Raw genomic sequence first — 12430 nt, 5'->3', positions numbered from 1 at the left:
TGCCCCAGGTAACATCTGAGCTGTGATTTGGCTTGTTCACATGGTGGAAGTGTAGCAGCAAGTGACAATTTGACCCTAATATTTTTGTAAATTATATATTGGTGGTTAGCATGTAAACTTCACGTAAGCACTGATGATGACTGGTAAACCACTCGAAAACTAGTTATGTGATTGTGATGTAGCCCTTTTTAGGGATTTTAAATATACAGACCTGGATCCCGCGTAAGAAAGAAAAGTTGATTAATAGCAAGCTGAAAATTTGTTAATAGCTTAACGGTGTCTAGTCGGACAAACTTTGATGCATGGGAACACTGGAACAGGGGAAGTTTTAACTGTGGAGCATGATAAACGTGTCGTCCTGACAAGTTTATGATTGTGAAAAATAGCGAGTTGTTTTTAAGTTTATTCGATAGCCAACGTTATGTAATATATGCGAAAATGTTTGTCCGACAAAAATGTTGGGCATTTTAACGAGTCCGACACGTAGAACATGTCACATCACAGGAATTATGTTGGTGATGAATAGCAGTCTGATTTTTGCATGAGAGTTTAATGAAAGGTTAAAAAAGCAATTGGAAGTTCTGTCCGACAAAATTAATGGGAAGTTTTCGTAGTCGGACATTCTAAGCAAGTAAGATATTGACAAAAATGCCGGTGATAAATAGCTTTCCGACAAAGACGAAATTTAATTAAGTAAATTATTCCTTACCAAGAATGACTGTTGTCGGAAAAAAATAAGGGGTAGATTTTGTAGTCGGACAATTTAAAAAAATAATTTTTGAAATTTCAATAAGGGGTGATTATTCTATGTCAAAAGTACCTGCAATCAATTACAATCGATATCTTTCGATTTATGTCAACATCATTTAGATACCTCACTGTAATACATTTATAGTAGATCAGGCAAATTATATTATGGATTAAGTGGTCTAGCTATCTTTGTCTGCCACATGCGCGGGATCGCTTGGTTAAAAGAGATAGATAGACCACCTATCCACTTTTTGCACTGTATTCCCTGTCTACCCTTATGTCTATGAATACATTTCCATTTAAGAAAATCTGTCACTTTTGACAATAATTCATAATAAATTGCAATCGTAACTTCAAATTTAAACTAATCGATTTATTTTGGCAGCAAATTATTTCTTGCCATGTGAAATATTAATTACATTATTATTTCATTTGTAGAAAGTTGAGAAAAATTACGTTATACAATTTTAGTAATAATTTATTTAGGTACCCTTTTTCAATCAAGCAACGCATTATAGCACGAAGAATGATATTCAATAGAACTTTCACAATTATCTGGCAACTGAACCTCATTGAATTGATGACCAATTATTCTACTAACTTTGTAAAATGTTCGAAAATTACTCAAAAATGTTCCGTTGAATGGTTTCACTTTTGATTTGGCGACTTAAAATTTAAACTGTTGACACTCAAAAATATACACAAAAACACTCCATAGTTAATATAAATTTTAATTTCCAACACACGTGGCAAACAGAAACTCAGAGACCATGTACTTTCAAATACTACTTTGTTTAGCACAAAGTGTCACACTGACAAATGCAGCCTTCTAATACATACTTCTAAGCATAATGTGTCATATTTACGTCTATTCTTATAAGCACCGAAGTTTTAGACTCTTCTAATTTTTCAATGTTGTTTACAAGGTTAAGATTTGAGTATGGAAAAAAATGTATACAACGTTTTTTGTAGGATATTTTTTGTACTTTCTGATGCGCCTAATTAGAAAACCCTAAGAGATGGCTTTCACATGTTCTTTGACATTTTTTATTGTCATCTTGAGAATATCTAGAACAAACTCCACCCAAAAAAATAATTGTTTTGCAATATATACATGCATTGATACTTACCTCACGGTTTTTGGAGTGTGCATGTATATATATGTGCACATGCAAATATGTGAATATAAATAATAATATACAACTAAAATAGCTTTATCAATATGTGACTAAGTCATTCTGAAAAAATGTTTTTTATTTATTTCCTTTGATTTGCCCAAACTTTTTGTCCGACATATAAGTTTTTGCGTTACAAAATATAATTTGTACATAAATAAATCAAAATTAGCTTGCTATTTATCACCAACATTTTTGTCTATATCTTACATGTTTAGAATGTCCGACTAGGAAAATTTCCCATTCATTTTGTCCGACAGAACTTCCAATTGCTTTTTTAACCTTTCATTAAACTCTCATGCAAAAATCAGACTGCTATTCATCACCAACATAGTTCCTGTGATGTGACATGTTCTACGTGTCGGACTTGTTAAAATGCTCAACCTTTTTGTCGGACAAACATTTTTTCATATATTATATAACGTTGGCTATTGAATAAACTTAAAAACAACTTGCTATTTTTCACCAGCATAAACTTGTCAGGACGACACGTTCATCATGCTCCACCGTTAAAACTTCCCCTGTTTCACTGTTCCCGTGCATCATTGTTTGTCCGACTAGACACCGTTAAGCTATTAACAAATTTTCAGCTTGCTATTAATCAACTTTTTTTTCTTACGCGGGATCCAGGTCTAATACCTTTTATAAAGGATTTTACTATTTTTTGTATTACATGGTATACAGGAAAACTTTTTCCTTGTGGATTTTTTTATTATAGTGTTATTTCTATGTTCAAAAAGTTGGACGGGTTTAAAATGGATGGTTTTTGAAAAAAATCTCAAATTATAGAGCGCATTTTTAAATTTTCTTAAAAATCTTATTTTTCTCCATGTAACTTGAAAATGATAGATACAGTAATGAAAAATAAAAAGGAAATTTTTATCTGAAAAAGCCCTACATTTTTGTGTGGTATCTCTTTTTCGTATCTCTTATCTTTTTCCAGTCACACGGAGAAAAAGGAAGATTTTTAAGAAAATTTAAAAATGTGCTGTATAATTTGATCTTATTTTTTTTTCAAAAACCATTCATTTAAATCCAATTGTTTGAACATAGAAATAACACTATAATAAAAAGTATTGTAGAAGGAAAACGATGTATTTAAATTCTGATGGATGAGGGGTTAAATAAACTTCTCATTTCTTCTTAAAATACATTAGTCATTAACTTTTTTGCAGAATATCTCGCTTAGTTTGCATGTAATCGACAATTAGTATTGCTCGTTTTAAAGGTCTTTTCAAGAAATACAAAAATTATAAGTATCATTATACACCCAAAATCGACAGTTGCTCTGTTATTTCAAGTTGAATACACCGATTTGAGCATGCAGCAGAAAAACAAACTCTTTTTACCTACCATATCCCTCTTTGTATTTTAACTAGAAGATTTTTTTTATAACCTACAGAAATATTTTATATAGTTTTTTTGTTAGATGCATAGTTTTTAAGGTATTCGCAAAAATCCGTCCGAAAAGGTATCCTTTTTCAATGAAAATGGCCAATTTTCAACCACGAATAACTCAAAAAGTATTGAGTTTTCAAAAAATAATCATAGAACAGTTTTTGCTTAAAATTAGGTTCTCTAGCCTTTTCCGTGGCTATTTTAACCAAAACACCCGCGAGAAGGGGTGGGAACCACCTCCAAGATAAAAGCGCACATCTGCATAGGGTAGACTTTGTTTCTTGAGCTATTCCCTACTTACTGTGAAAATATCAAGTAAATCGATGTAGTAGGATGGAATTCGGAGCCAAATACCCTCATTTACTGCCCTAATAGGGATAAGAGGAAATACAACTTCGTGCCTCACAAACATCTGAAAAGAAGACATTGACAAAAAGAGAGATCATTCTTAATCAGATTTTTAAGGATCAATATATTTACAGCAACAAACCACTCTGTACGTGTGTAATATAAATAGGATTAAATTTTATTTTCTGTGTTTATTGCCGCACAGTGTACACGCTCATTTAATAGACTCTTTAAAAGTTTAACCTTTAACCCATTTAACTGGGTTAAGCATTGGTAATAAAAGGCCTTAGATGTAGATGGCATATTTTTATTCGTTTTTATTTTATTGATATCGAATAAAGATCCACATCTGTCGTTCACATTTTCCAGAATGTTGCATGCTTCATATATATTCAATTTTACAATTTATCTCACAAATATTGAGTTAATGTGCTCTGAGAATTATTGGAATGAATTTTAAACATTGTTCAGGTTTTTTTTAATTAATATTTATTATGTTGGTTGTTGTAAGACATATCTATAGTTTACTTTTGTAGTCTATTTTTTTAATATTTTTAGGAATTTTAGAATTGTCCCGTCTAAGTATAATTAAGTAAATTACCACTTAAGGGGAAAGGCGCAAAATGTTGCCTGTCAAAATTTTCATTTTTCATTTTGTTTTTCGAATCCTGAGAAAACTAGTAAGAACGTATTTTTGAAAAATGTAAACGCAGAATGAAAGATTACGTTATTACCGAGGACGGAAAGTCCTTTAGAATAAATAAAAAGTTGCTTTTAAATGAAATATTTGCAATTACTAAAAATCACACTATATTTTCTCTTTTATTTTCATCCCTGTAACGTATTAAAATAAACATTAGAAGTTTTCAGGAACTTGCGTCCCTCGGCAATAACGTAATCTTTCATTCTGCGTTTAAATTTTTCAAAAATACTTATTAGTTTTCTCAGGATTCGAAAAAATGAATACATTGAAAATTTTGACAGGCGACATTTTGCGCCTTTCCCCTTAAAAGTGTCTCCCTGTCTGTCACCTCTTTGAATGTTTATTTCGTTACTGTTTACGTTTAACCGGTTTAACTTTATAGTCCAGGGAAATAAGGTTTTTGTCGGGACATTTGACCAACCAGGTTGCAAATGGGTTTTTTGGGTACTATATACCTAATACATTATAAATACAAAAATGCCCGTCACAGTTCGGACGAGAATTTTAGTTATTAACAAATACGGGTCATAAATCGCAGTTTTTTCGTTTAAATCGGTACAGGTGTAAAAATAGAGTAATTAAATATCTTATTTAGAGTATTCATCTTTTAGTAGATGAGCAAAGGTTTAAAGTGGCAGTTTTTGAATGTTGGTACGATCATTTATAGCTTCGGTAATTGCAAAATAAGACTAAAGTTTCGAAAATAAAAAATTTGCTATAACTTTTGCAAAAATGAACTTAAGACTTTGACATTGCATGAAAAGTAGAGTCGAAGAGTCCGTAAAATACACAAAAAATTTCAAGACGATTCGTCAATTAGTTTAAATTTTATTTAATTTGTTTATCCTACAGAGCTTTTTTGCACTGTTATTGCTCAGAAAATAATAATGATACAGCAATTCTGTGGAAGCCACATCAAAGAAGAATACTTATATTTTCAAGGCATACATTTTAAAAAATCGATAAAAAGTCATGTTTACCTTTCCAAAAACATTTTACTTGAATAACTTTGTTAATATTGACTGTAGACTAAGTCTACTATGAGATGTGAAAAGCTAGTATTTTTACAAGAATTTTTGAAAAAAAAAATTCGCCTTGGTTAATTACGGTCAAATTTAGCCACTTTTTTTTTATTTAATTCACGGCTACTTCTACAAATATAAAATTCTCCTGTAACAGTGTTGGTTATCATACTCCTCCGAAAAGGCTTGACCGATTTTTATGAAATTTTACAGGTATATCATGTAGGGCGTAGGGATTTACTATACTTTATACATATAATAGCATGACATCATTAATTCAATTTCTAATATATTCTTCCATATATTTATTTTTCTTAATATGTATGCGAGTTGGTGTGTTATGACTAGGATCGTATCCAACTTGGTGTCTACAGACCCTGCTCAATTTATTAGATTCACTTTAGAAAAAGCAGGTTGTTAAATTTCAAGCACCTTAAATGTATCTTCAAAGTGATACGGAACTGCTAATTGGGTTAAATAATAATCACTTAATAATTTTGATACATAATTAAAGTTAAAAATGGTAAAAAAAATTTTGAATTGTGAAAACTTGACAGATGGTAATAGAATGTGCTCAATAATAGAATAATGCAATAGAATAAAATGCACAAGGACTCGACTTTTTTTCAACTTTGGTTTTTTTGTTAAATTAGTGATTGGTGTTCAGTTTTCATAAAATTTGCAGTGATGCAGTGATTAATATTGTTCTATATTAATGTTTATTTTAATTTGTTTAATTTATTTTAAGATATTAATACAAATATGTTAATTTTTAAAAGACAAATATCTCGGATTGAAATTTTTTCATATGAGTAATTGTAAAAATCTATCTGTTAAGCAAATCTCTTCTTTTACTGCTCTATTAGAAAATACCACATGTATCAAAGATAAATAGCAAAAAAAATATGGCATATCTTTATCGTCAGTTCGAAGGTTGGGCTAAGAAATTAAAGAGACACATCCTGTTACATCCAACGAATTGGGCATGTTACAACAGAGGGCAACGAATTTTAAAGAATTTGTCTGTAAAACACAGAAGAGTCACCCCTAGCAATATAACCAATAAATTGGAAGAATCAGAGTGTTCAGTATCGGAGTCCACTGTACGCCGAAATTTGTACAGTATGGGATTCAAATGTCATAGGCCAGTTACGGAACCAAAACCATCACCACAAATGTCAAAGAAAAGCTTAGTTTCGGCCAATTTGCACAAAAATTATATGGCAATAGCATCTTTATGCAAATAGGCCCAAGCTAAGCGTTTTTTGAGCATTTGTGGTGATAGTTGGTTATTTTCTTGGTTCCTCAACTGGGCTATGAGATTTGAATCCCATACTGTACAAATTTCGGCGTACAGTGGACTCCGATACTGAACACTCTGATTCTTCAAATTTATTCCGTATATCGCAATGGGTGACTCTTCTGTGTTTTACAGCCAAATTCTTTAAAATTATTCGCCCTCTGGGGGGTGACTGAAATCTTTCTACCGTACCGACCCCTTCAAACCGATGTAACAGGATGTTTCTCTTTAAGTTTTCGACTCAACCTTCGAACTGACGATAAAGATAAGCCATATTGTTTTGCTATTTCTCTTTCGTACATGTGGTATTTTCTAATAGAGCAGTAACAGAAGAGAGCAGAAAAGATTTGCTCAACAAAAAGATCTTTACAATCACCCATATGAAAAAATTCCAAACGAAGACATTCGTCTTTTAGAAATTAACATATTTTTATTAATATGTTAAAATAAATTAAACAAATTAAAAACTAACATTACTAAAGACTAATATTAACACTTACCTGCAAATTTTACGAAAATTTGAATTACAACCACTAATTTAATTAAAAAACTAAAGTTAAAAAAGTCGAGTCATTGTACCCTTTTAGCCCATTCTATTGCCATCTACCAAGTTTTCACAATTCAATCAAAAAGTCTCACCATCTTTAACTTAATTATGTAGCACGATTATCAGGTAATTGATATTTAACCCATTCAGCAGTACCGTATGAGTTCGAACATACTTTTAAGGGGTTTCAAAGAAAAAAAACTGATATTTTTAGGGTGAGTCTAATAAATTGAGCAGGGACTGTATGCATTTTCGATTTATCGTAGTTACGCGTGACGTTGCGACCCTGAGAGACAAGGTGGTGACATCTGGTGACTATCTCAATTAGAATCAAATAAATTTATTCATTGCGTTGACCAACTACTCTTTTTTAAACAATGGTATTACAACATAAAAAATTAAGGTGAAAACTACTCAGTGATCGTAACTGTACATACTTATCGAGATTTGGGTTAAATTAAAATAGGATTCAAATGATGAAAGGGTTGCCCATGAGAGTCCATTATACTACTGGATAAGGAAATGAGTCAAACTCGCAATCTTATAGTTTGTATGTTATTTATTAGTCGTTACAATCATGGGGCAACCGGTTTCGAAGCTTACATTTTATGCTTCATCTTCAGGCCCAATATATAGAGTCTTCACATATACAAACTACCAGATATCAGTATTTGGAACTGTTCTACAGCCAAAGATATTCCCGGAAGTCACCAGCCCCATCAAAAGGCAGACTAGTTTAATTTTAAATATTGTGTTGTAGGATGATGGATCTTTTATAGCTACAGTCGTTTTTTGTCTCAAACTTTTTTAATGCAGTTGTTTTTATTTTGTGTTTAATGTTTGTAAAGGTGTAAAAACATTTAAATTTAAAACTGGGACATCATTCACAAATTTACATGCCAAAATTTTTAAAAAAGGTTTCTTAGGATGCCATATATGTGAAGACTCTATGTACTGGGCCTGAAGATGAAGCATAAAATGTACTTCGAAACCGGTTGCCCCATGATTGTATAACAACTAATAAATAACATACAAACTATAAGATTGCGAGTATTGACTCATTTCCTTATCCAGTAGTAAAATAGGATTATTTTCAATATAATATTTTAGAATAAAAATAAATAAGGGCCGGTTGTTCGAACGCTAATCAACAATGATCACTATCAAATATTTAATTACTGTCACCAAAACTGTCAATGTCAACTTTTATTGGGTTGCTGAAAACAATAATTGATTAAAATTATGAGATTAGTTAATCAATTAGCATAACAATTATTAACATAATTGATTAAGTAATTTCATATTATGTTTTCAGCAACCCAAACAAAGTTGACATTGACAGTTGGTGACAGTAATTAAATATTTGATAATGATCATTGTTGATAAGCGTTCGAACAACCGGCCCTAAGAATGTGTTTTTTCGATTTGTACTTACCCATGCAAATATGGAAAAAAATGAAAAAGCTATGGCAGCCTGAACGTTGTTTACACCAACACCGTTTGGAGGTGGTTCGGATTTTCCCCACTGGCTAGCAAGGTACCAAAATCCAACAAAATAGAGGAATGCCCAGAAAGCTAAAAATATTTTGTTTCGTTAGTATAACATTTTTGAATGAAGGCGTAATGCCACATAAATAGGAAAATAAATTCTGATTATACCTTCCACGTTCAATTTATGTAGTAGTGTTGAAATAGCGACAAGTACTATCCACGTGTTTACTAAAATTAATCCCTCTGAAATGACAGTTCCTTTAAACATAATTTGATCGCCATCTATAACAGCTCTGCAAAATATATCTCAACTCCGTCACCATCCCTCAATAGACCAATAGTCATGTGGTGAGACCGCTCCCGTCTGGAAAAACTTCTGATTCGGTTTCTTTGTGGATTCCTATTCGAAAATGTCCCCTTTAAACAAATCTGAAGGGAGCCGGGCGGAATTTTTGGGCAGAAATTGTTTAAACAATTTTTTTAAACAAATACAAAAGATCACGTTTTTTTGCCCCGGAACATAATTTTTTTAGTTTTGTGGATCATTCTAAACAAGAAAGGTATCTCGTAAATTTTCTCAAAAATTGATAGTTTTCGAGTTATAGGCGATTTAAAATCTGAAAAATGCGAAAATACGCATTTTCGAGCCTAAAAACTCATATTTAAATTAGTATTTTTGAGGTTGCCAGATACTTAAATTGAAGATCAAACATTCAGCTAGATTCTGAAGAGTGATTGCGTCTAACCTTAATTTAAATCCTTGTGTTTTAATTGTTAAACATGCATGTCCATCCGATTTTTTTGCCGGTGCGGCGTGCTCTGTTTAAAAAATCTCCAATTTTCCTCCAAAAAATATTTTTTTAGATTTTTTCGAACATTCTAAATAAAATAAGTTTCTTGACATTTTTTCTCAAAAGATACCAGTTTTAAAGTTATAAGCGATATAAATCCAAAAATGCGGTATTTTGTCATTTTGCGGATTTTAAATCGCTTATAACTTTAAAACTGTTAACTTTTGAGAAAAATGTCAAGAAACTTATTTTATTTAGAATATCCCAAAGAATCTAGAAAAAATATTTTTCCACCTACCTCTACCGAAAGTATACTTTTCCGGACCTGATTGTAGGGAGCAAAGTTGTACTTTTCCTCCCTAGGGAGGAAAATATTTTTCCTCCCTAGGGAGGAAAAGTAAAAGTGACGTCATGGTATTTCATTCATGAAATGTAACTTATTGACGCCCTGTACAATATCTATTTTCTATTACGTAAGTTTCTATACATTTTAACGTTTCTTTATAAAACACTCTGTATTTTGCAGAATGGTAAAAAACAGTAAATTGTTATTTTGATTTAACAATGTTTACATTATTAATTTGACTTATATTTGACAGTTGACAGTTATATTGTACGTACTTGTTAGTTTTAGTTCTAATAAATTTTGTTGGTTAGTTACATAAATAAATTAAGTAAAAATGAAAAAATGACTTGTTATTTGAGGAAGGTGGAAAAACCATATGTATAACATGGGAGTAAAGTGCCTTTTCCTCCCTTGAATGATTACTGCCCTCCGCTACGCGTCGGGCAGTAAACTTCATTCTCGGGAGGAAAAGTAGCACTTTCCTCCCTTGTTATACAAATAGCTATTTCGGAAGAAAATAGGAGATTTTTGAAATAGAGCACGCCGCACCGGCAAAAAAATCGGATAAACAAGCATATTTAACAATTAAAAAAAAAATCGGTATAAATTTAAGGTTAGACGCGATTACTCTTCAGAATCTTGAAGCTGACTGTTCAATCTTCAATTTACGTATCTGGCAACCTCAAAAATACTAATTTAAATATCAGTTTTAAGCCTATGCGTATTTTGGCATTTTTCTAATAAAGATTAAAAATCATTTTTATAACTCGAAACGTTCTACACCTTCGTTGCGGGGTATACCTCTCAGAGGAAAGGAGGGGAAACTTATGTGCAAGCGAAAGTTGGTAACAATGCATTTATAGCAGAATACTCAAATCATATGTTTTAGTATTGAATACTTTATAAAAATAAATTATAATAAATTACGGAATAAATTAAGGAAATAATTATAATTAATAAATTAAAAATAAATGGTACGGTAAACAATCCTCATTTTTTAATATGTTATTCCTTACAAAAAAACCTTTAATTTAAGCACAAATAATTTAAAATCGTAAATTTGGGTCAAAAGTTATTAACTTTTTACGAATTCCCATAAGAGCCAATGTTAAAACTTAACTTTGACCCTTAATAGTAATTAAACGGCACGGTAAAACAAGTTTTTAAAAATCAAGTCTTAGTTTTTTGAAGTAAACTATAACATACTAAAATTTCATGCAAATCCTTAATTCTTTGCCGAAGGTGTAGAACGTCGTTAAAGGGGACATTTTTTAATAGGAATCCACAAGGAAACCGAATCAGAAATTTTTTCAGACGGAAGCGGTCTCACCACATGGACTACAAGCAACTACCGATAGTACGGGATCCGAATCTAGGTCGACCTGCACTCATCGGCTTTCCGGATGAAACATTTTTTTTATTCAGTTTCATACATTTGCATGTATATACAGACAAATATTATTTGCATGGGTTGCCTATCAAAATCTTGTCATAGTTATCCTTAAGGGGGTAAGGGGGGCGTAGGGTTTGAAATCAACATTTCAAGCACATTTTAGGAATTTTTTTGAAGTTATACTTCTTTAGGCGCGATTGAGGGTGAAATTTTAACATTCCCGGCGCATGCGCACAACGACAGTATGGTGTTAGTCGCTAAATTTTTTAAATTAAGTATATAGCGCAACTAATGTGTGCGTGAAAAGAATATATTAGTTTAGTGTTTTTAGTAAATATATTTATTATAATTTTTGTGTATTTGGGAGTACGGTAATAAATATTATTGAAAATGTTTATTCAATTATCTATGTGTCACCGCGATTGTCATTATTATGACCGAGAAATAATCGTACGTAAGGGTAACCTCGGTAGCTCGTCGATAGAGCATTCGCCTAGAGATCGGAAGGTCCCACCTTCGAATCCCGGACAATGCATATTTTTTTTTGGTATTCTTTTAGTTCTTTCTAAAATTAATTTAATATTTTAATGCAATACAAAAAACTGTTTAATGTAGATAATATATTGATTTTGTTGAAATTATAAATATAATATAGTATAACTTCTTACGTGCGTACAAAGTATACACACATTCTTTTTTTTTTTTTAAGTATGGTAGAACTATTTTACTTTTAAATTAAATAAGCATATTGAGTACAACAATTCATAGATTATTAAAAAAAATGTTGTTCTGAAGCTATTTTTTTGTGGCATTTTTGCAGTTAACTATTTTTAATGGGAAAAAAGCCACAATTTTTAACTAAAAAAAAAACGATTTTATTAATGTTTCGACGTCCAAATCGGATTTTGACAACGGCATCCGATTTGGACGTCGAAACGTTAATAAAATCATTTTTTTAGTAAAACTGTGGCTTACTTCCCATTAAAAATAGTTAATTATTAAAAAAAATTCAAACAAAATATTGAAAAATAAGCCAACGGTAGCAAATTTTTGAAGACACCTCAAAAAACAATGAATTTTGCGGTGGACATCAGAACTCATCATTGGATCATGGTAAACAAAAAATTCAAAAAGATTTTATTTGCTTATGAGTTTCTCGAGGTAAC

The 12430-nt window shown here is 31.3% G+C and overlaps 1 protein-coding gene across 1 annotated transcript in view; it reads right to left on the bottom strand.

The window, feature by feature from the left end:
- Positions 1 to 12430, bottom strand: part of LOC114344856 (synaptogyrin) — a 108144-nt gene that overhangs the window by 22042 nt on the left and 73672 nt on the right. The window contains exon 3 of the mRNA XM_050649822.1: positions 8679 to 8818. Within this exon, the coding sequence (XP_050505779.1) occupies positions 8679 to 8818 (140 nt within the window). The remainder of the gene's footprint in view (positions 1 to 8678; positions 8819 to 12430) is intronic.

The sequence above is a fragment of the Diabrotica virgifera genome, chromosome 1, assembly GCF_917563875.1.
Source record: "Diabrotica virgifera virgifera chromosome 1, PGI_DIABVI_V3a".
Taxonomy (NCBI): domain Eukaryota; kingdom Metazoa; phylum Arthropoda; class Insecta; order Coleoptera; family Chrysomelidae; genus Diabrotica; species Diabrotica virgifera.
The sequence above is the reverse complement of the archived record's forward strand: the minus strand, read 5'-3'. Positions and strand labels throughout refer to the sequence as shown.